Genomic DNA, 24392 nt, shown 5'->3' on the forward strand with positions numbered 1-24392 from the left:
GCTGCCACCTCCCATAGGAGGACTTCTCCCTGTCAGCTCTCCTTGGCACTGCCCCCGCTCCTCCCTGAGAGGGGCTTCTGGCCCCCAACGTGGAAGCCCTTACTGTCGCCCCCCTCTACTCAGACCCCCGTCCTTCGAGTCCTTGTCTCTCCTTTAAGAGCGGGGAGAGGGTCCCCCCCAGCCAACCACCACCACTTAGCTTCTCGTCTAGCCTAAACTGGCTCCTCCCGTGACTACTTATTTCCTGGCCTAGCCTATGGAAGTCTAAAACTTACGCTACAACTGAGGAGGAACTAAGGCCTCTGGTGAAAGAACGGTAACGTGAAAAGGGTCTCGAAGCTAAGCATCCAGAAGTGGCCTTTTAATTTTATTTTATTTTATTTTTTTACACTTATTTGTTTATTTAAGTAATCTCTACATCCAAGGTGGGACTCGAACTCATGACCCCAAGATCAAGATCACATGCTCCTCCGACTGAGCCAGCCAGGCGCCCCCAGAAGTGGCTCTTTTACAGGCTGTAGCCCCTTTGATGTCAGGGAAGTGTGGGCCCCTTCCCGAGGGGGACAGACTCACACAGTTTTGTGTACAATTTGGGGGGATTCACAGACCACACCACCCCACTAAGTCCATTCGCAGGCCCAGAATAAGCCCAAGGAAGGAAGAGCCTTGCCACAGGTCACTCAGGTGGGCAGTGGCCAGGTCCCTGGAGATGTTGTCAAGGCCTGACCTTTAGAAGCCCACCTGTTTCTTTCTGCAAGCCCAGGCCTATGCACAGCCTCCGTGCCTCTGAGCTCCTAGCAACCTTCCAGCTGCTCTCCCTACCTGCTGTTTGTCCCTAGCACCCGAGCTAGCCAGTTCCCAGAGTGCGTTTCTCCGCTCAGGCACTAGTGGTGGTCCTGGTTGCACTAGGATCCCCATTCAACTCTGAGCTCCGGATCCAAGTCCAGTCCTGTTCTGTGCACCGTTGGGTCCCCCATGCCCAATAGTACAGGCATTCTCTTCTCCTTTAAAAGCCACCCTCTTTCTCTGGTGAGGTTTTCTATAATGGGACCTGCTCTATAACGGGACCTGCGCTGCCCCCCCCGCCCCCCGCATTCTGGTGCGGCAGTTAAAGAAAACTCACTGAGCGCCTGTGCTCGGTCCTGTGCCGGACAGTGCTGGGGACCCAGCAGGGATGGAGACAGCCCTGATCCTGCCCCCCAGGGCTCACGGTCCCTCCTCAGATGATGAAAGCCCACAGTGAGCAGGGCTGGCACGGGGGAGCCTCAAGAGGACACCTGAGCTAAAACCACAGAGAGATGAGTAGGGATAAGGTAGCCGGGGAGACACTGATCCCAGAGAAAGAATATTTGCAGAGGCCAAGAGATGTGCTGGCATGGTCTGGTTCTAGAACTGCAGAGGTGAGGCTGACGAGATCTTGTGGTTGAGGGGAAGGGGCCTGGTCAGGAGAGGTCAGACCATAAGCATTAAGAACACCATGCCTAGGTCCCACCCACACGGGGTCTTCTAGGCCCCAGTAGGAGATTAGACTTGATATCTTGAGGACCCCTGGGAGGTGTGGGGTCAGGCTGAGCTTCTGAAAGGACTTTTCCTTAGCCTGCTATGAAGGGTAGACTAGAGGGCAGGGTAGAAGGCCCAGGGGAGACTGGGGCAGAGGGGGAGGAGAGGAAAAGGGTTTGGCTATGGACCCTTTTAGGTAGAGGAGGCAGGAACCAGCCACTAACTGGAAGGGACAAGGAGGAACTTCTAGGTTTCTGGTAGGTTCACTCTGGCTTCTGCACTGTCCTTACCTTCTACTTTCCTCTGCTCCTTTGGCCTAGATACCTGCCCTACCCCACTCTCATCTCCTTCCTGCCTGTGTTCCTGTAATGCCTCCATCCTTCCCCTGTTCCTTATAGGAGCCTCCCTCATTCCTTATAGGCACCCACCCCTGTTCTCCATTAGCCTCTCAAGGATTGGGGGCCTCTCTTCTGGCTCAATAAAGACTTCCTGGTTGACAGACTCACATGGCAAGTGGTGTTTGGGGAAGAAGGGGTTCAGAGGCAGTTCCTGGGGTCTCCCCATTAGCACAATGGATTGGAACACCGCCAATCCCACTGATTTTTGGGGTACCACTACCCATTCCCCAGGGAACAGACCCCAAGTCCTGTCCTGGCCCTCTTGCCTTCATGGATGCCCTGTCGTGCCAGCCCTTCCTGGGCCTTTCCTGGCACTGGATGTTGAGCTGGGGAGCACCTCGTCGGCCCAAGCTTCCTCCTTTTGCTCCCTTACTCTCTGCACTGTGCTTCGCACATGCCCCCATGCCTGGTGTCCCTCCAGCACCAGCACAGATCCTTATGCTCTGATCAGGACTGGGAGTGGGCAGTCCCTTGACTGGCCTGCTGGTAGAGGGCATCTCTGGTCTCCTGTGGGGGGTCTTAAGGAAGTCAAAGCTGCCTTCCCTTTCTGGGACAGGTGGGAAGGGCAAGCCAGAAAGGGCCCCCAGGCATTGGCAACCTGTCTCTCCTGCCTCAGCCTTTCCATGGGTTGTCCCCAAAGAAAAAGGGCCAAGGTCTGCCCACTTTGCCCAGCCTGGGGCTTCCAGCAGCTGGCCATGTCTTCCCTCGGACCAACACCCCAGGCTACAGTATCCCCTGAGAGCCCTGCTGGGTGAGGAAGTCTCCCCTCCAGAGCTTCCGGAATGAGGGCTAGGTCTCCACTCATGGGGGCAGATTAATGGGGCTGAGGCTCTCCTTAAGGGTGGCGGGGCTCCCGCCTTTTCGGGGGAGCTGGGCAAAGAGGACAGGCCCACTCTCCGCCTCCTCGCAGCCACCAACCTGTGCTTTGCGGAACGGAACGTGTACACATCGGAGGTGCTGGCCGTGGTGATGCAGCAGCTGATGGAGCAGAGCCCCCTGCCCATGCTGCTCATGAGGACCGTCATCCAGTCTCTGACCATGTACCCCCGCCTGGGGGGCTTCGTCATGAACATCCTGTCCCGCCTCATCATGAAGCAGGTAACCTGCCCCCGGCTGCCCCAGCCCTGCAGGCAGTGGGCTGCAGCGGGACACACTGAAGACAGATTGGAGGCAGGCCCCGGGGCTTTTCCAGCCCACTGGCTGCCCACCCCACAGAGGGAGGCAGGATAAGGAGAGCGCACTCTAGACCCACCAGCCCCTTTGCCCTGCCCTAGGCCAAGGACAGTACAGCCCAACAGGGGTCGCTGAGTCGGCTCCAGGACAGCAGCGTGATGCGTGAGGGCAGCTGGGGGCCAGGAACAGCTAGTGGTAGGCTTCACAGGGTGGGCGTCCCAGGAGAGACATAGTCCCCCTTGCCGCCACCTCTGCACCCAGCCACAATACATACTGGAGCTGAAATAGAGGCCCATTTCTCAAGAGAAGCTAGAAATACCATGATGAAATTAAAAAAAAAAAAATACCATTCATGAGCTCTCAGACTAGATTGAGCCCATTGGTTGCCACTCTGCAACATCCAGCTTAGAGGTGAGATGCAGGTTCGGACAGCCCTGAGTTCAAACCCTCGTTCTGCCCCATGGTCCCCGCCTGACTATGGACGAACCCCTGCACCTCCCTGGGCCTCATCTGTTTAGCAGGGCTGACGTCGCGCCTCGAAGCTGCTGCAAGAGTGAGATGAGACTGTGCTTATGTGAGGGGGGGGGGGGGGGTGGGGACAGGATCCAGAACTGGAGGGCCAGAGGTCAGGGCTGTGGGTAGCTCAGAGGACTCTGTTGGCTGGCAAGGATTTGGGCCCCATCTTGGTAAGGTCTTCCCCTTTTCTGGGGTGACTGCCTGAGCACCTGCTCAGGACCGCTCCCTCCCCGCCCCGTTCAGGTGTGGAAGTATCCCAAGGTGTGGGAGGGCTTCATCAAGTGCTGTCAACGCACCAAGCCCCAGAGTTTCCAGGTCATCCTGCAGTTGCCACCCCAGCAGCTGGGTGCCGTCTTTGACAAGTGCCCAGAGCTCCGGGAACCCCTGCTGGCCCACGTCCGATCCTTCACCCCCCACCAGGTACCCCAGGGTGTGGGATGGGTGGCCCCATGGGTTCAGCCCTGGAAGACTGGATGGGGGTGAGCAGAGGGGAGCCCTGCACTGTCACAGAAGCTCAGGGGCTCTGGGAGGGTCCACTAAGGGTCTTGGGTCCAAGCACTCCATAGAGCCCCCAACCTGCTCTTCCCCTAGCAAGCACACATCCCCAACTCCATCATGACCATCCTGGAGGCCAGTGGCAAGCAGGAGCCAGAGGCCAAGGAAGTGCCTGCAGGGCCCCTGGAAGAGGTGAGGGCCCACAGCTCCCTAACCCCTAAGCCAGCAAGGCCCATCCTGTTCCCCCCCACCCCAGCCACCTCTGGTGGAGGCTCCTGCTGAAAGGGATGGGAGGTGGAGGAACAGCTGCCCCTTGCGTACTCCCCATGCCCACCCTGCTGGCTCCTTGCCACCATCCTCTGACAGCAGCCTATGACCTGGCCCCCACTCCCTCGGCGCTGAGTTTCCGTGTGCCCTTCACCACCCCCAGGACGACCTGGAGCCCTTGGCCCTGGCCCCGGCCCCTGCCCCCCGGCCCCCTCAGGACCTCATTGGCCTGCGGCTGGCCCAGGAGAAAGCCTTAAAGCGTCAGCTGGAGGAGGAACAGAAGCTGAAGCCGGGAGGAGTGGGAGCCCCCTCGTCGTCGTCGTCGTCGTCGTCGTCGTCCTCTTCCTCCACCCGGCCAGGCCCTCCCCAGCCCGAAGAAGCCATAGATTTCCGGGAGGAGGGGCCTGAGTGTGAGACCCCGGCCATCTTCATCAGCATGGATGACGACTCGGGGTTGACCGAGGCCGCACTCCTGGACTCTAGTCTTGAGGGGCCCCTACCTAAGGTAGGGATGACAACCTCAAAGCAGCAAAGGAAGAAGACAATTAGGGCCCCCGGATAGAGGGTGTATGCCAAGTGCCCAGGGTCGGGGGGAGCGGGGTACAGCCCGAAGGAAGCATGGAGGTAGAAGGAAGCATGGAGGTAGGACCACGCTCCGCTATCCTTGACCTGTTCCCCCTTCTCCTGTCACCAGGAGGCAGCGGGCGGGTTGACCTCAAAGGAGGAGCGCAGTCCCCAGACCCTCACCCCTGCCGGAGAAGACACCATGAAGACCCCCAGCCCTGCCGCCGAGGAATCCGGGGAACCCGAGATCAAGGGGAACAGCTGACGGGGCTTGGTGGGGAAGGGGTATGGGGCTGGGGGCTCGGGAAGGGCGGGGCGGGGCCTAGCCGCAGGGGTTTTGCCTTTAAAATTAAAAAGATCGCGGGTCTGGGGCGTGGATGCAGTCTCTCGTCTCTACCTGCGTGTCAGCTGTGGGACTGCCCAGTGTGGAGTGAACGCCCCCAGGTGCTGGCTGGAAGACTGGCAGGCCCTGGGGCTGGGGGGCTGCGCCTGCGCAGAAGTCAGGTCCTTGGCCGGGCGTCCCCGCGCGCCCTCCCCTGGTAACGGCCCGCCCCCTCCCTACTTAGAAACCGGCTCGGCTGGCGCAGAGGATACCGGGCCTGTGCCGGCAGGCTGGCAACTAAACTGGCCTCCCTGTCTGCAGGCCTTACTTCTGGAGGTCTGCGACCTCTTCTGAACTATGGGGGACCCATCGCCCGACCCTGAGCCCCAACCCCAGCAACCCTCAAGTCGAAGGAGTTCCCAGGTGCCCCAGCGGCGCAGTCGGGAGCTCAGTCTACCCCAGCCTAGCATCTCCGAGGAGGTGCCCCAGACACCATTTGATGGCCCGGCCATGCAGAGCAGTCAAGGGATCCTGGAGAGCCAGACCAACCTCCAGGACTGGTCATCAGGGCCCCCACTGACCGCACAGGAGAACTTGGCGATGTACCCCACTGAGGAAGCCCAGCTGGGTGGTGTAGAGTACCCGTCCCTGAATATGGGCTTTCCTTCCGAGTTACAGCCCCAACCTTACCTGGAAGAAGGCGGGATGCAGGCCGCCCGAAACGTCAGCCTAATGCTGCAGCAACTACAGCAGGGCCAAGGCAGCCTCTTCCAGCAACTGGACTCTACTTACCTGGAGACGCAGCCCGACTACCTGGGCCAGTTCAACATGTACCAGGGAGAAGACCTACAGTTCGACCAGGGTGTCCCGCATGGGCCCTACATGAGGGATGACCCCACCCTCCAGTACTCACCCTCGGAGCTGGGCTTCATGCCCTTCAGTGCGGAGGTCCCTGAGCCAGAGCCTCGGGAGCTGGCCGTACAGAATGCCAAGGCCTACCTGCTGCAGACCAGCGCCGGCTGCAGCCTCAGCCTGTGAGAAGGGGCTCTCGAGTGGGGAGGGAGCGGGATGCAGGCAGGGAGAGGCCCCATCCAGCTAAATCTCTGCCTCAGACCCAGGGGTCTCTTCTGTCAGACGGGATCACCCCTCATGGGTAACCAGTGCCTGCTCCAGGGGCATCTGACTCAGACTAGCAGTTGGGGTGAAACTAGTAATAGTTAACGTTTCTTTTTAAAGGTTTTTATTTATTTGAGAGAGCATGAGAGGGGAGAGGTCAGAGGGAGAAGCAGACTCTCTGCCAAGCAGGGAGCCTGATGTGGGACTCGATCCCAGGACTCCAGGATCATGACATGAGCCAAAGGCAGTCACTTAACCAACCGAGCCACCCCGGTGCCCCATAATAGTTAACATTCACTTAGTAGATGTTTTGCCACCATCCAGATGTTAACATCCAGTTCTCACAGCTGAGATTAGCACACTTACTGTCCCTGTTTCACAGAGGATGAAACTGAGACAGAGAAAGTAGGTCCCATAGCCCAGGTGATAACAGTTGGATGCAGCAGATGTGCGTGATTTGGGTCCTGAAGCCCCATTCTCCCCTCAACTTTTCTGCCTGGAGAAGGTACTTGCCAAGGCTGCTTAGCTGTAGTCAGTACACTTCTCAGTCCCCATTACATCGTGATGAAATTTACATTCTAGTTGGGAGAATGGACAATAAATATAACAAATGATAGGTGATGATGGGAGCTAAAGCTGGAGGGGTGCCTGGATGGCTGTCAGTTGAGCACCTGCCTTCGGCTCAGGTCATGATCCAGGAGTCCTGGGATCAGGCTCTCTGCTTAGCAGAGAGTCTGCTTCTCCTTCTCCCTCTACTACTCTGTTTATCTCTCTTTGTGTGTCAAATAAAATCTTAAAAAAAAAAAAAAAAGCTAAGGGGGAAAGTAAGGGGGGGAGGTTAGGGAGTACCTGTTAAACAGCATGAGGTTAAGGAAGGCCTCTGAGGAGGTGACATTTGATCAGGGACCTGAAGCAGATGAGGGAGAACACCTTGGAGTTAACTGGAGGTACGGTGGTTTAGGTATAGGACACACCATGTTTAAAGGCTTTAAGGCTTGCAGTATTTGAGGAACAGCAAGGAGGCTGGTATGTCTGGAACCAGGGGAGAAAGGGGGAGGAGACAAGGCTGGAGAAATAACAGATGTTGCTCAAGTACAAAACTAACCCTATCCCTCCCATGGGCATATCTTGCTATGGCTCCCCAGTGCCCTCAGGAGTAGGTTCATACTTTTCAGCCGTTCAGCCCCTACTGGCTCTCTAAACTTCATCTCTAGTCAGCTCCCTATCCAGGCTCCTAGAGTATAGTCAACATTAACCTCTAGCTCTTTTCAATGGTTCCCAGCCTCGGGAACTTCAAGGTCTCCTATTGAAAAGCCAAGGCCAAAGTCTGACTTCTTACCCTTCCCAATTCAGTGATGGCTCTCCAGCACACCCCAGACCGCCACCATACAGTTTCCATCCAGCAGAGGGTTACACATACATGCTTTGAAATTAGACCAACCTGGTTTCAAATCCTGGCTGTGCTGCCACTCTGTGACCTCATGACCTCAACTCTTCTAAGTCTCTGTTTCCTCATCTGGAGAGTAGGGATCACGATTGTTCCTCAGATGTGTGACTGGGGTGAGAATCCAGCACAACTCTCAAGTGCCCAGCATAGTCTGGGATTCAGGTACAAAGAAGCCATTACAATACAGCCATGACCCCACCTCCTTTCTCCCCTTATAACCTCTCTCCCCTCTTCTACCAAAGCCACTCTGACGTCTTCAGTGTTCCTCCAACACACCAGACCCACCCTCAGCTCAGGGCCTCTGTTCATCACATCACCTGCACACCATGACACTTTCCCTTCCTCCTTTCCAATCCTTTTTACCTTTCCCTTCTTTTTCATATCAGATTGCATTGGCTGAGACCTCCAGTGTGATCCCCTTTATACGATTATAAAAAATTACCTTCTATTCCTAGTTTGCTGGGTTTTTTTAAAATCATAAATGGCTGTTGAATATTCTCAATTTCTCTGCACTGGTTGAGGTGATTTTATATATATATATGAAATTTTAGACTTATTTATTTTAGAGAGCATGCACAAGTGGGGGCAGGGGCTGAGGGAGAGAATCCCAAGCAGACTCCCCGCTGAGTGGGGAGCCTGATTGTGGAACTCAATCTCATGACCCTTGAGATCATGACCTGAACTGAAACCATGAGTCAGATGCTTAACTGACTGAGCCACCCCGGTGCCCCAACATATATATATATATATATATATATATATATATATATATATATATATATGTTTTAACATATTAACATGATGGGTATGTTTTTTTCTACTTTTCTAGTATCAACCTAGTCCTGTTACTAGCCCAGTTTAATTATTGTGTGTCATCTTTCTGAGAGCAACTTTTTGCTGGGTGCCATTTAACTTAGGACCTCAGCATCTACAATTCGTTTTGTTTTTTTTTTTTTTTGAATAAAGATTTTATTTATTTAACAGACAGAGATCACAAGTAGGCAGAGAGGCAGGCAGAGAGAGGAGGAAGCAGGCTCCCGGCTGAGCAGAGAGCCGGATGCGGGGCTCGATCCCAGGACCCTGGGATCATGACCTGAGCCGAAGGCAGAGGCTTTAACCCACTGAGCCACCCAGGCGCCCCTACAATTCGTTTTTTAAAAGATTTTCATTTACTTCAGGGAGAGCCAGAGAGAGAACACAAGCAGGGGGAGCAGCAGAGGGAGACGGAGAAGTAGGGGGCTTAACCCCAAGGCCCTGGGATTGTGACCTGAGCCGAAGGCAGATGCTTAACCGGCTGAGCCACACAGGCACCCCTGTAGCATCTGTATTTCTAAGCAAGTTTGGCATGGAATGTTCCTATCTCCTAGTTTCCTTGAATTTTGTCAACATTCTATTAGACTCATGAAATGTCTCAGGGTCTATCCAGCAGTTTTTCTCTCTGACCAAAACACCCCCAATATCTGTATGGTTTCCTTCACGTCACTCAGATCTCAGCCTAGAAGTCCCCTTGGTGTGACCTTCCCTGGCCTCCCTATTTAAAATTGGAAGCCATCTTCTATCCCTGGCATTCCCAGTGCCCATTCCCTGCTTTGTCTTCATAGAAAGACACACTATATATTTCTGCCTATCTGGTTAATGTCTGCCTCCATCATCAGAATATTCCCTCCATGGGGGCAGGGACATTTTCTCTATGGGGTCCCCAGTGCCAGGCTCAGGGCCGGGCACACAACAACAACTCACTGAGCTGAGCGAGTAATGTCTCCCACTTCCCACTCCCTCCCTGGGGAGGCAGGTATGAGCACCTGGTGAACCTGCTGACCAAGATCCTGAACCAGCGGCCCGAGGATCCCTTGTCCATCCTGGAGTCACTGAACCGCACTACGCAACGGGAGTGGTTCCACCCCAAGCTGGACACCATGCGAGATGACCCTGAGTTGGAGCCCACCTATGAGATGGCTGAGAGGCAGAAGGGGCTATTCCTTCGGAGCAGCGCGGGAGGCGAGGGCGAACAGGAGATGGAGGAGGAGGTGGTAAGTGAGCCTGAGCCGGTAGGAGGGGTGCACAGCGGGACCCTCAGTGGCCCAGCCCAGGTTTATGCACAGCCTGTGCTTAGGTCTGGAGTGAAGGGAATGCAGAGGGAATGCAACACAAACAGTTTCAGTTTTGTGTGTGCACTAGCCGGAGGGGTCCAGAACCAGGTCACAGAGGGCTTTGAATACCGGGCCAAGGGGCTCAGGCTTTCTCCTGAGGCGCCTGGAGTGCACTGAAGTGTTTGAAGCAGAAGGGCTAGTTGGCCCTCTGCACTCCTGTGGCTACATGGAGGTGGAACTGGTCTCTCTTACCATCCTCTACTCCTTCCTCTGAAAATAATTCTGGTTTGCAGATATTTTCTGTGAAACCCATTGCCTCCTGGACTCCCTCAACGCTGACGTGCTCCCCAGTCCCCAGACTCAGTTTCCCCTTTCATTGAGACTCTCTAAGAACTCTTCCACTCTTCGCCCCTTAACATTTCACTGTCCTCAGAATATTTAATTCCACAATCGTTTCCAGAATTGGACAATGGCAGAAAATTCAAGTAAAGTGTTCTTTCACTCATTCAAGAAACATTTGTTGAGAACTGTTTATGATCATTCTGACACCTCCCTGGCTCCTGCTAAGAGCTTGAAGAGCTCTCATTCTGTCCCTAAAACAACCCTGCGAGGCAAGTGCGACCTACTCCTATTTATAGAAAAAAGACTCAGAGGGCACGAAGGTGGGAATTACCAGGGACTGCATTAGGAAGGCAGGAATGTGATCTCCAAAGCCCATACTATATACAACCTTTGACACATCTGCAGTGGCTCTTGATCTGTGCGCACTTCTGTCTACGCTCCTGAGACTCCAGGATTCTGACGATAGTGGGGTGGGATGGTGAGAGAATGGAGGAACCACAATCTGGAGGAACCACAATCTGATAGAGGACCAAAGCGCAGGTGGAAATCCCTAGGCTTGGGCACAAAGTTCTACCTAGGAATATGGGTTTGAATTTCAGATCGTTTTTCCTTAGGAGACCCCACCCCACTTAAAACTGGTTTGTTTTTTTTTGTTTGTTTTTTAAAGATTTTATTTATTTATTTGACAGAGATTGATATCACAAGTAGGAGGAGAGGCAGGCAGAGAGAGGAGGAAGCAGGCTTTCCACGAAGCAGAGAGCCCGATGCGGGGCTCGATTCCAGGACCCTGGGATCATGACCTGAGCTGAAGGCAGAGGCTTTAACCCACTGAGCCACCCAGGTGGCCCTAGAACTGGGTTCTAAGCGGTTCCTCCCCTACCCCCAGGTCTTGTCTACTTCTAATTCAAGTCCCTCAAGGACCCGCCTCCTTAGAAGGATTTGCTCCTAGAGGCCCCGCCCCCTTAGAACAGGGTGGCAATTGAGGCTCCGCCCCCTTGAAATTTTATTGGTCGTGAGACTCCGCCCCTTCGACCGCCTGGTCCCTCAAGGCCACACCCCCTTAAGAACTTGGAGCTGGTTTTTTTTTTTTTTTTTAAGAATTTTATTTATTTGACAGAGAGAGATCACAAGTAGGCAGAGAGGCAGGCAGAGAGAGAGAGAGGGAAGCAGGCCCCTGCTGAGCAGAGAGCCCGATGTGGGACTCAATCCCAGGACCCTGAGATCATGACCTGAGCCGAAGGCAGTGGCTTAACCCACTGAGCCACCCAGGCGCCCCTGGAGCTGGTATTCCTTTTTTTTTTTTTTTTTTTTTTTAATTTTATTTATTTATCAGAGGTGGGGGCGGGGGAGCGAGCACAGGCAGACAGAATGGCAGGCAGAGGCAGAGGGAGAAGCAGGCTCCCCGCTGAGCTAGGAGCCCGATGTGGGACTCGATCCCAGGACGCTGGGATCATGACCTGAGCCGAAGGCAGCCGCCTAACCAACTGAGCCACCCAGGCGTCCCTGGACCTGGTTTTCTTAATGGGAGGTCTGCAAACCGGCAAAATTGTGGGCGTTTGTGGCCTGTGCAGACTTAAAGAAAGAGACTTAAAGAAATCCGCAATTCAGCTTTTCGTATTTATTTTTCTGACAGGAGATGAGGCTCTCATTTCCCTTTTTCTATTTCTTCTAAGTCGCTGACCATGATCCCCAACAGCCCTTGTGGGAAAATGCATCCTTTCCTTACGCCCTCCTTTGAAATGCCATCTCTGTGATTTATTTACACCTATATGGACTCGACCGGTTTGTGGATTCTCTGTTCTTCACCTTCGCTCTGTGGATGGTTTTTTTTTGCTTTAGAAATCTCCTGCCCGCTGCGTACAACTGCCTCATAGCAGGTTTGGCTGTTTGATAGCACAGAGCTCCCTGGCTCCGGGCCTCTGTTTCATAAAGGAGGCTAACTATTCTTGCATTTATAAGTTCAGACTAATTTTGGGCACGCTCAGCGTGGAACCTGCTTGGGGTTCTCTCTTTCCCTCTCCCTCTGTCCCTCCAGGCACTTATTCTCTCATGCTCTCTCTCAAAATATATAAATAATACCTTTTAAAAAATAATTTCAGGGGCGCTTGGGTGGCTCAGTGGGTTAAAGCCTCTGCTTTCGGCTCAGGTCATGATACCAGGGTCCTGGGATCGAGCCCCACATCGGGCTCTCTGCTCAGCAGGAAGCCTGTTCCCCTCTTTCTCTGCCTGCCTCTCTGCCTACTTGTGATCTCTTTCTCTGTGTCAAATAAATAAATAAAATCTTTTTTAAAGTAAATAAATTTTTTTTCAAGATTTTATTTATTTATTTGACAGAGATCACAAGTAGGCAGAGAAGCAGGCAGAGAGAGAGAGGGAAGCAGGCTCTCTGCTGAGCAGGGAACCCGATGTGTGGCTCTATCCCAGGACCCTGGGATCATGACCTGAGCTGAAGGCAGAGGCTTTAACACACTGAGCCACCCAGGCGCCCCTAAACACATTTTTAAAAATAAAAATTTAAAAAATGAAGTTTTAAAATTGAGAGTAGAAGTTTCCTAGAAGCCTCTCAGAAGACCTCTGCTTGCATCTTGTTGGCCAGATTGAGTCACGCGACCATCCCTGGCTGCAAGGGAGGCTGGGAAAGTGACCTGGGAGCAACAGAAAAGGGGCTTGCAGATGGTGCTGGCTCAGCGGGCTGGCAGGGCTGACCCACCCTTTCCAAGTCAAGGGCAGAGATGTGGCTGGGCCTCTGGCAGAGCTTCAGAGATCCCAGTGCCCATCCTTCACCTCTGCCCCTCTCTCCTCCTGGCCCCCTGCACCTTGCAGCATACAGCTGCGCCATAGCGCCTGAATTCACTTTTTAAAACTTCCATCCAGTTGTCCCTACGAAATCATTTCTTCCAGACCACAGATGGGATCTTCCTGGAACCTGGGAGGAAGAAAAGAAGAAAGAATCTGGCCACAGAATCTGGGTTCAAACCCAGTGATACCAAAGGAGTAATTTCTAGGCAGGGGGAATGCTAGCTGTACTTTTTCTCCGACTCAGTTACACATGACAGGTGGAGACAATGGTAGGGAGAGAAGCAGAGTCTGATCTGTCCTTTCAGGTCAGTTTTCCACTCTTGCTCCAATCAACAGTGCCAGGATGGAGGCATAATCATTTACACATGGCTAGAGAGGATACTTCATTGCTATATGGATGGGAGGGGGATTCCCAGAAAGAGGGTGATGGCCACTGGCTCATGCGCCAAGCACACACTCCCAAGAGAGTTTCCTACACTCGTTCCTGTATCTTCCTTCCTACCAGCAAAGTGTCTTAGAATTAAGTTTGATTCAGCCCTCCCTGACTTGCTGGTGTCCACATCAATTAGGAAAACAAGCTTTCACATCATGTTCATGACTGAGGGAAAGTACCAGAATGCTGGGGTGTGCCCCATCCAGCTGAGATAACAAACAGCACCACAGTCTCTGTGGCTTCAAAGGACACAGCTTAGTTCTCACTCACATCGCCTGCCCATGCAGAGCTGGCCAAAGGTTTCTGTGCATCAGCTGCTTGAGAACGCAGGGCAGTGGGGTTTGCATTGTGCCACAAGTTTCCACCCTGCAGGGGGGAGAAAGAGAGCATATCAAACCCCACATTGGTTCTTACAGCTGCTGTCTGGCTGTGACAGGTGTCCCTGTCACTGCTGTTTCAAGAAGCCAGAGCAAGTGACACAGCCCCTCCTGAGTGCAGTGGAGGTGGGGGATGGGTGGGAGCGTGTCATTCCTCTTTGGAGAGGGGCTTCAAACACTTGTGAACAACAGTATGCCTATTTCCATCAGGACGTTTGTCACCAAATCTTTCACAGCAACTGGTGTGATTGAAACATCACCACCATCGTATTTACACCAGCCATCTGTTCTGGGTTGTTCCTCCACCAAAAATTCTAATGCGGGGAGAAGTATCACTCACCCAGGTCCTGCAGAATGGGAACTTATCTGGAAGAAGGATCACTGTAGATGTAATTAGTTAAGATGGGGTCATTCTGGAATAGGGTGACCCCTAATCCAATAGGACTAGTGTCCTTACGAAAGGTTACTGTGGACACAAAGTCTCAGTCATCTGCCGTGTGGCTCTCACATTTAACCTGTTTCACCTTCAGCCATTGGGACCTGTATTTGTCTCTTGTTGCTGCTCTAACAAACTTCATGGCTTAGGACAACAGAACGTTCCACCTCATAGTTCTGGAGGTCCGAAGTCCACTTCGACTTGGTGTTGCCAAAGCTAAAGTCAAGGTCGGCAGGGTTGCCCTCCTAATGGAGGCTCTTGAAGAGAGACCATCTCCTAGCCTTTTCCAGCTTCTAGAAGCAGCACACGTTCCTTCATCCTGGGTCTGTCTCCAGCTTCAAAGCCAGCAGCGCAGCACCTTCAATCTCTCAGTCTGATTTCTGCTTCTGTCGTCACATCCTCTCTGACCCTCCTGCCTTCCTCTTTCACTTATCAAGACCCTTGTGATCACACTGGGCCAACCCAGATCATGCAGGAAGATGTCCCCATCTCCAGATCCTTAATTTAATCACACCTGTAAGTCATGTTTGCCGTGTAAGATATAACGAAGGCACCGGTGCAGGGATGGGGGCCTGGACAAACTTTGGGGGCAATCATTATTTTACTTACCATACCCCCTCTCTCTCCATTCTGATTTCAAATCCTGGCAGGAGAGCATGTGGTTTGGGCAATGTGTTTTCCTGGATGTGTCATGTTGGTCAAGGGCAGGTCAAGGGCTGATCTAATGCCCTAGCCTGGGACTGGCATCCACTGCGTCTTTATGTTTTTATTTTTTATTTTTTTAAAGATTTTATTTATTTATTTATTTGAGAGAGAGACAGTGAGAGCGAGCATGATCGAGGAGAAGGTCAGAGGGAGAAGCAGACTCCCCGTGGAGCTGGGAGCCTGGTACAGGACTCGATCCTAGGACTCCGGGATCATGACCCGAGCCAACTGAGCCCACCCAGGTGTCCCTATTTTTTTAAATTTTTTATAAAGATTTTATTTATTTGTTTGAGAGAGAGCACGTGTTCATAGAGGGAAGAGCAGAGGGAGAGGGACAAACAGACTCAGAGCTGAGCATGGAGCCCCACGTGGGGCTGTGTCCCAGGACCCCAAGATCATAACCAAAGCCGAAACCAAGAGTCAGATACTCAACTGGCTAAGCCACCCAGGCACCCCTCCCACTGAGTTTTTTTTAATATTTTGTTTATTTGACAGAGAGATCACAAGTAGGCAGAGAGGCAGGCAGAGAGAGAGGGGAGAAAGCAGGCTCCCTGCTGAGCAGAGAGCCTGATGCGGGGCTCGATCCCAGGACCCTGGGATCATGACCTAAGCTGAAGGCAGAGGTTTTAACCCACTGAGCCACCCAGGTGCCCCCTGCACTGAGTCTTTAATAAAGATGTCTGAACTGACTAAATGAAAAATTACTGGGTTCAGCCTTATGGCCCATGTGGTTGTGGGGGTGGTTGGGCTCAAACCTCACTGTATTCTAAATTTTTTTTTTAAAGATTTTATTTATTTATTTGACAGAGAGAGATCACAAGTAGGCAGGGAGGCAGGCAGAGATAGAGAGGAGGAAGCAGGCTCCCTGCTGAGCAGAGAGCCCGATGCGGGGCTCGATCCCAGGACCCTGAGATCATGACCTGAGCCGAAGGCAGCGGCTTAACCCACTGAGCCGCCCAGGCGCCCACCTCACAGTATTCTAGTCTCAGCCCTCGACTTGCTTGTTCTCACTCCCTTTCTGCCCTCCCCAGTCTCTCTGTGCCCTGCTCTGTCTCCCTGAACAAAGTAGATGGTGAAGGAGGGGGCAGTGAGGACAAGACTTACCACTTCCATCCTCCAACATCATTGATTCCTGGGTTCAGGACCTGCCTCTTCCCTTAATTTGCTCTATGATTTGGGATATCTGTTAGGGGCGCATTTGGGTGCAAGTAACAGGAAACATGACTAAAAGTGGCCTCTTTGTTCCATAGAACAAGAAGGCCAGGGAGGTAAGGCAGTTCAGTGATGCCACTGGGAACAAGTGGTTTCCACCTTTCAGCTCTACCATCATTAGGATATGGGATTTTTTGTTACCCCATGGTCCCAAAATAGCTGCTGTGCCTCCAGATCTCACATCCCATTCCAGGCGAAAGAAGAGGGAAGGATGAAGGAGTAATGGGTTTTCTCCTAGTGGTTTGTTGTTGCTGTTGTTCCTGTTGTTGCTGTTGTTTTGCCTTTTCTCTTCCTATAACGGACATCCTCCCCAAGGACTTGCCCCTACACCCATCTCACTGACCAACAGTGGTCACATGAGCAGCTGGGTTACAGAGCAGTTCACTTCTCTGGATTTTAGAAGAGTCAGGCTAGGGAGCAGGGCTTCAGCCTTCCTCCCTCTGCCCTCCACCCCACCCCTGCAGGCTGAGACAGCAGTGCCCAACATCATGGAGACGGCCTTCTACTTCGAGCAGGCCGGTGTGGGCCTGAGCTCCGATGAGAGTTTCCGCATCTTCATGGCCCTGAAGCAGCTGGTGGAGCAACAGCCCATCCACACCTGCCGCTTCTGGGGCAAGATCCTGGGACTCAGCCGCAACTACCTGGTGGCGGAGGTGGAGTTCCGGGAGGGCGAGGAGGAAGGGGAGGAGGAGGAGGTGGAGGAGATGATGGAGGGCGGGGAGGGCCTGGACCCACACGGTGAGGAGGAGGGCGAAGAGGACGAGGAGAAGGTCACCGACGTGATCCCCAAGCCCATGTGGAGGCCACCACCCATCGTCCCTAAGGAGGAGAGCCGCTCGGGCACCAACAAGTACCTGTATTTCGTGTGCAATGAGCCAGGCCGCCCGTGGACGCGGCTGCCACACGTCACGCCCCTCCAGATCGTGCAGGCCCGCAAGATAAAGAAGTTCTTCACGGGCTACCTGGACGCCCCCATCGTCAGCTTCCCGCCCTTCCCCGGCAACGAGGCCAACTACCTGCGGGCCCAGATCGCCCGCATCTCGGCCGCCACGCACATCAGCCCGCTTGGCTTCTACCAGTTCAGCGAGGAAGAGGGAGATGAGGAGGAGGAGGGTGGTGCGGGGCGCGACTCCTACGAGGAAAACCCCGACTTTGAGGGCATCCCGGTGCTCGAGCTGGTGGACTCCATGGCGAACTGGGTGCATCATACCCAGCACATTCTGCCGCAGGTGAGGCCTGGGGACCCAAGCTTCCCCCTCCCTGGCCCCCGGACCCCGACTCCAGCCTCCTCCCCTAACCCCCCCTCTATTTGCGGGCCCTGTGTCCCCTGTCGGTGCCCCTGTCAGAAACCTTCTGGGGTGACACCTGGGTGGCTTAGTCGTCAAGCATCTGCCTTCAGCTCAGGTCATGATCCAGGGTCCTGGGATCCAGCCCGGCATCGGCATTGGGCTCCCTGCTCAGCGGGAAGCCTGCTTCTCCCTCTCCCACTCCCCCTGCCTGTGTTCCCTCTCTCACTGTGTCTCTCTGCCAAATAAATAAATAAAATTAAAAAAAGAAAAAGAAAAAGAAACCTTCTGGGACCAGGCACATCTTGGTGGCCTGCATTTTTTCAGATTTTAAAAAGGCGACACAGTGCACACACCACTATCCTCCAAGTCTTTATTTCTGCTGCAAAACTGAACAGCCGCTTGCTGCTGCCACTTGCAGCAGGCCGGGCTTGCTGCCAAAGGGTGCAGGGAAGTAACTCTTGGTTTTCACAGTTTTCAGGTTTGGGAATTATGGATAAGAAACCGAGGACCTGCCTTTCCGGAATGCCGGACTAGTCTGACTTTATATTCATTCATTCACTCATTCAAGGAAACACAGTTCCTAGCTGTGTGCTAGAACTTTTCATTCATTCATTTGTTCGTTCAACGAAACTTTATTGACCCCGGCGATGTTTTATTGAACTCGAATAACTCCTTTTGAAATTGTTATAACGGCTGCTCCTATCTCATGCTGGAGGCAACTGAAGTTGGCTCTGTGGATCAGCCCTCCAGTGCCTCATGGACCCCAAGAGCAGTCCAATGAGAGAGGCCCCTATGACATTCCCATTTCACAGAGCAGCAAACAGAGGATCATATGGGCTGCTGAGTGTCAGCTCCACATGCAGAGGTTTTGGGGGGTGGTCTCTTCTCTCAAGGATCCCCAGCACCTACCTGTATATACTAAGCGCTCATTAAATGTAAGATAAAAAATGAAACACTGCCCAGATGGGAACCACATAGCTAGCAGGTGGCCGCGGTCTCCCGCCTCACCACTACAGCTCTCTCAGCCTGTCCTCCCTCCCCTGACCTGTGTGACTAACCCTGTCCTCCTGCCCATCCCTGGTTGCCGAGGACATGGCCAGTGCCAAGTGTCCTTCCTGGCCCCTCACCTCCTACCAGAGTGCAAGCCAGGCTCTGTCCACCAGGGGTGTTGACTGACCTTCCCCTTACCCTGCTCCCACCCCCAGGGCCGCTGCACCTGGGTGAACCCTTTGCAGAAGCTGGAAGAGGAAGAGGAGCTGGGGGAGGAGGAAGAGAAGGCGGATGAGGGGGTGGAGGAGGTGGAGCAGGAGGTCGGACCCCCACTGCTGACTCCGCTCTCAGAAGATGCAGGTAACAGTCTTACCGGCCTGGCGAGAAAGTGGGAGGGACAGCAAGACTGCAAGGGGGGGGCATCTCTCTGAACCTCAGTGGTTCTCTCTTCTATAACACGGGCCTGATGACAGCAGCTCCCTTGCGGGGTTATGGGGACACATCTGTCTTGTGATGGCACATGGCGATGTCCTGGATCAGGGGGATATGAACTTTCGAGTCCCGTGTGGATTTGGGGGGAAAGAGAGAGAGAGAGACTCGAGTTAGAGAGGCTTTCCACAAAGGAACCAGGACCAAAGCTGGATTTTGGAAGCCTGGAGAGGAATTTCCTGAGGTCAGAGTCTCAGGCACGTGTAGGAAGAGATAAGGAGAGGCTGAGAGTGGGTGAGTGGATAGAACCCAAATTTGAACCCAGACTTCCAGGAGCCCAGGGCTTGAACTGTACCCTCCGAACCCTGGTCCAGATCAATGACCAGCCCGGAAGGGAGATCATAGCAGCTCCTGCAAGGCAGGTGAAATAAGGATACCCACTTCTTAGGTGTGGTCACTGAGGCTCGGACAGGTGCAGTGGCTAACTGGGGCCACACAGCGAGAAAGTGATCTAGAGCCAGCCACAGTTCCCTCCATGCCCCTGGGCCCTGTCCTCCTCCTCTGCTCTATCCCCTCTTTCTGCTTCCCCTCCAGGGGGGCTGTGCAGGGCTGGAGGGAGCTCTGACCTCCCTGGTGCTCTCCACTCCCCTGCAGAAATCATGCACATCTCTCCCTGGACCGCCCGTCTGTCCTGCAGCCTCTGCCCGCAGTACTCCGTGGCCGTCGTGCGCTCCAACCTTTGGCCAGGGGCCTATGCCTACGCCAGTGGCAAGTAGGTCTTCTTCTAGTCCCTTCCAGCAGAGAAAGCCAAGGGCAGGGGGCAGGGTGGAGATCAGAAGACCCCCTTCAGGAATCTCTCAGGGCCGACCTCCACACCCAGCTCCAGGAATTCCATTGGGGCTAAAATGAGACATCCTGGACTAGGAGTGTGAGCCCCTTGGATAAGAGAATGGAGGATCAGAGAGGAGAAGGAACTGACTCAAGGTCACACAACATATGCAGGATTCAAATTTGGATCTCTGTCCTCCCTGCCTATGCTTCTCAGCTATATGGGTCACAGAGCCAGATAGGACTCAGGGATCCACCTTGAGGTGGCCCTCACAGGGGCAGAGTCTTGTGTCTGGGGGACATAACTCCTTCCCTGGGCCCCCTAGACCGTTCTTTCTAGGGGGCAGAAGTCTTCCCCACCAGTTGCTCCAAAAGATCTGCAGGTCGAAGTCACTCCTGCATTTTCCCACCCGCAGCTACACGCTCACTGAGATGCTCACTGCACACCTACTACACGCTGAGTGAGAGTCCCTCAGTCTCTCCCACCAGGCACATCCCCAGCCTTTCTGCTTAGCGGCTCAGGGAGGGGCCCTCCGCCACCACGGGGTGGGTGCATTTACTGACTCTGTCCACCAGGTGGCATGAGACGTTGTCATAGGTTTTCCTGTTGCATCTCCGGTAAACCTGGACTGTGTTGGATCCCATGATGAGGTTTCACGTAATCTTGATACTTTACGTTCTTGGCAATTTTTTCCCCCTCCAGATCAGGGAAGAGTCTCGCTTGCTTGCTTTTGCCAACCCCCTTCTTCTGGCCACGACCTAATTTGCCAACGTCTGTCTGTCTTTCTTTCTTTCTTTCCTTTTTTTTTTTTAAGATTTTATTTATTTATTTGACAGAGACACAGTGAGACAGGGAACAAAAGCAGGGGGAGTGGGAGAGAGAGAAGCAGGTTTTCTGCTGAGCAGAGAACCCCTCACAGGACTCAACCCCAGGCCCATGGAATCACGACATGAGCTGATGGCAGACGCATTAACAACTGAGCCACCCAGAAGTCCCTAAGGTTTTATTTTTTAAAGATTTCGTTTAATAGGGCACCTGGGTGGCTCTGTGGGTTAAGCCTCTGCCTTTGGCTCAGGTCATGATCCCAGGGTCCTGGGATTGAGCCCCACATCGGGCTCTCTGCTCAGCAGGGAGCCTGCTTCCTACTCTCTCTCTTTGCCTGCCTCTCTGCCTACTTGTGATCTCTGTCTGTCAAATAAATAAATAAAATATTTTTTTTAAAAAAGATTTCATTTATTTATTGGAGAGAGCTTGAGCATGACACAGAGAGAGAAAGGGATAGAGCAAGAGCTGGGGCACGGGGAGAGGGAGAAGCATGGAGCCAGGAACCTGATGTGGGGCTCGATCTCAGGACCCTGGGATCATGACCTGGAGGCAGATGCTTAACCAACTGAGCCATCCAGGCCCCTCTAAGATTTTAATTCTTTTTTTTTTTTTTAAAGATTTTATGTATTTATTTGACAGAAATCACAAGTAGATGGAGAGGCAGGCAGAGAGAGGGAAGCAGGCTCCCTGCTGAGCAGAGAGCCCGATGCGGGACTCAATCCCAGGACCCTGAGATCATGACCTGAGGCAGCGGCTTAACCCACTGAGCCACCCAGGCGCCCCTCTAAGATTTTATTCTTAAGTGATCTCAACACCCAACACAGGGCTCGAACTCACAACCCCTAGATCAAAAGTCACATGCTCCATCAACTGAGCAAGTCAGGCACCCTGCCAACATGTTTCTGAGAGCAAAAGATCCAAATTTGGAACTCCACTCATCCAGCCATCCTTCACCCATCCACCCACTACTCAATCATCCATGCCTCCAATCATCCACGTTTCTTCCTTTTTTTTTTTTTTTTCCCATTATAAAAGACTCTTGGATGTCCTTGTCTGCCAGCTGTATGCTAGGTCCCAGGCCCTTTATTGAAAAGGCGATGTGGATCCTGCCCCTGAAAGCAGACAGAGAAAGTGCCGACATTAATAATATAGCACCCCTTCCCCCAGCCAAAAAATACCCTGTTACGCTAGGGATAGACAGTTCAGTGACCAATTGCAGCTCCAAAGTCTCATCTTAAGGGGGTCAAAATAGGGTTCCTGGGAAGAGCGATCTTTACGTGAAATCTCTAAGGAAAAGAGAAAGGAATGGGGAAATACAGGTAGAGAACATTCTAGACCAGAGCTTCCCAGACATGAGTGCACAGGACGCCAGGGATCTGGTTAAGGGCAGGTTCCGGTGGCATGGGAGTGGGGCTGGGGCCCAAGAGTTCATCTTCCTAGCAAGCTCAACTGCCCAGGTGAGGCTTCCAAGGAGGCAGCATATTTGAAGGCTCCCAAGGAATTCCTGGAGGAAAACAATTATCTCAGGAACAGCAAGGCGGGGTTACAGGGCAAAGCCTCAGAGCCCCCATGGCAAACTCTCCATCCTTCTTCCTTCCCCCTGGATTCTCCTCTCTGCCTCTCTCCCTACCTCCCAACCCCCCTCCTTTGCTCCCATTTCCTCCTCTAGTTAAAATTCTGGGAACAGGTGGACTGGCAGGGCTTGGACCTGACCAGTTATGTTCTTGTTTATTACCAGTCTCCTCCTCCTAGAATGTAGGCACCACCGCAGGGATTCTTGCTTAACGTGTTTTCTGCTGGGTCCCCATATCCAGACAAGCGTTGTCCAACACAAATGAAATACGAGCTGCCTGTATCATTTTAAACTTTGTTTTTTCTTTAATTGTTTCAAGAGCTTTTTTTAACTCTTTAAAGTTTTTTATTTTTTTGAAGATTTTCTACTACTAGCTATGTCCAAGAGTTAAAAACAGGTAAAATTCATTTTAATAATTTATTTTATTTCACCCTAAATATCCTTTTTTTTTTAAAAGATTTTATGTATTTATTTGACAGAGAGAAATCACAAGTAGTTGGAGAGGCAGGCAGAGAGAGAGAGGGAAGCAGGCTCCCTGCTGAGCAGAGAGCCCGATGCGGGACTCAATCCCAGGACCCTGAGATCGTGACCTGAGCTGAAGGCAGCGGCTTAACCCACTGAGCCACCCAGGCGCCCCACCCTAAATATCCTAAATGTTATTATCACAATGTGAAAGCAACAACGTAAAAATCAACAAGCTATTTTACATTCTGTCTTTTATCTTCATACCAAGACTTCAGAATCTGGTGTGAAATTGACACTTACAGCATACATTCCGTTTGAAGCTACCTTGTTCTCAGAAGTACTTGGCCTGTATTCAGATCTCACAAAATTTGTAGTTGAGAAAGTAGATTCATGTACTCGAGTTGTCCCGGACCTGCTTAGACATTTTCCAGTAACCAAACTGAGTATCAGTTGTATTGCTTAAATTTAAATTCATTACAATGCAATAAAATCCACTCCAACAATAGCAAGAACACACATTCTCCTCAAAGTGTTCACGGAACAGGCCCCAGGACTAGACCATATACCAGGCCATGAAACAAGTCTAGATAAATGTACCCAGATATTGATGATCCAAAATATGTTCTCTGGCCATACTGGAATGAAATTAGGAATCAAGGATGTCTGCTTCTCCCTCTCCCTCTGCCTACTGCTCCCCTGCTTGTGCTCTCTCTCATTCTCTGACAAACAAATAAACAAATAAAATCTTTTTAAAGAGATTTTGTTTATTTATTTGATAGACAGAGGTCACAAGTAGACAGAGAGGCAGGCAGAGAGTGGGAGGGAAGCAGGCTCCCCACTGAGCAGAGAGCCTGATATGGGGCTCAATCCCAGGACCCTGGGATCATGACCTGAGCTGAAGGCAGAGGCTTAACCCACTGGGCCACCCAGGCACCCCAGCAAATAACATCTTGAAAAAAAAAAAAAGAAATTAGAAATCAAAAACAAGGAATTTGGGAGAATTTCCCGGATATGCAGAAATTACTATACTCCTAAATAACCAGGGGGACCGAAGAAGAAATTGTGGGTGAAACTGGAAAATCAAGTATTAATTAGAAACTCAGCTCTGGTCCCCCTGGGCACATGTCAAGTGCACAAGGGCTCCACATGCTGTTACAAAGAGCAACTCTAGGCACGCCTGGCACTTTTAGGAGACAGATGTTCAATAACAACTGAAGAACACACAGAGAAATCCCGTGGGCACAGATGACCCCACCAGCCACTGCTCTGCAGTTGGCTGTGCCCAAACGGGGTCCCATCTCCAGTAAAAGCCCGGGCTGGGTCTTCAAGGCCTTCAAGGGAGGGAGGATTTCCCAGTGTCTCTCTGATTTTCCAGAAAGTTCGAGAACCTCTACATTGGCTGGGGCCACAAGTACAGTCCCGAGAACTTCAACCCACCCCTGCCAGCCCCCATTCAGCATGAGTACCCCAGCAGCCCCGACGTCATGGAGATGAGTGACCCCACGGTGGAGGAGGAACAGGCCCTCAAGGCAGCCCAGGAGCAGGCCCTGGCAGCTGCAGAAGAAGAGGAGGAAGATGAGGAGGAAGACGAGGATGAGGACCTGGATGACTGAAGGGGGACCCCTAGCCCCATCCCCCGAACAGGTAGATCGCAGGTTTTCCCTTATACATAGTGAGTGATGGGTTGTTTTGTTCACAGTTGGTTTGCTTTCTGCCCCCGGAGGGCAGGGGTAGAAGAGGAAGGTAACTGCTCTAAATAAAATTTCCCCACGGCTTATGGCCGAGGTCTTCATTCTTTTG

The 24392-nt window shown here is 52.5% G+C and overlaps 2 protein-coding genes across 2 annotated transcripts in view; both read left to right on the plus strand.

Annotated features, from left to right (window-relative positions):
* SYMPK (symplekin scaffold protein) overlaps positions 1 to 5228 on the plus strand; it is a 37454-nt gene extending 32226 nt beyond the window's left edge. The window contains exons 23-27 of the mRNA XM_059383123.1: positions 2809 to 2996; positions 3831 to 4007; positions 4179 to 4274; positions 4513 to 4854; positions 5044 to 5228. Of these exons, the coding sequence (XP_059239106.1) occupies positions 2809 to 2996; positions 3831 to 4007; positions 4179 to 4274; positions 4513 to 4854; positions 5044 to 5178 (938 nt within the window). The 3' untranslated portion in view covers positions 5179 to 5228. The remainder of the gene's footprint in view (positions 1 to 2808; positions 2997 to 3830; positions 4008 to 4178; positions 4275 to 4512; positions 4855 to 5043) is intronic.
* A 364-nt stretch (positions 5229 to 5592) lies between these two features.
* Positions 5593 to 24205, plus strand: RSPH6A (radial spoke head 6 homolog A). The gene is made up of 6 exons (XM_059383387.1): positions 5593 to 6269; positions 9591 to 9828; positions 16657 to 17421; positions 18687 to 18831; positions 19555 to 19672; positions 23968 to 24205. Exons 1-6 carry the CDS (start codon positions 5593 to 5595, stop codon positions 24203 to 24205), a joined length of 2181 nt encoding a protein of 726 aa, XP_059239370.1.
* The last annotated feature ends 187 nt before the right edge of the window (positions 24206 to 24392 follow it).

The sequence above is a fragment of the Mustela nigripes genome, chromosome 17 (genome assembly GCF_022355385.1).
Source record: "Mustela nigripes isolate SB6536 chromosome 17, MUSNIG.SB6536, whole genome shotgun sequence".
Taxonomy (NCBI): Eukaryota; Metazoa; Chordata; class Mammalia; order Carnivora; family Mustelidae; genus Mustela; species Mustela nigripes.

Bases quoted from the DNA above. Each gene is read 5' to 3' on its own strand.
- RSPH6A (XM_059383387.1), top strand. From the start codon at position 5,593: ATGGGGGACCCATCGCCCGACCCTGAGCCCCAACCCCAGCAACCCTCA. The intron at 6,270-9,590 runs GTGAGAAGGGGC...CTGGGGAGGCAG, and splicing joins GCCGGCTGCAGCCTCAGCCT to GTATGAGCACCTGGTGAACC. The intron at 17,422-18,686 runs GTGAGGCCTGGG...TCCCACCCCCAG, and splicing joins CCCAGCACATTCTGCCGCAG to GGCCGCTGCACCTGGGTGAA.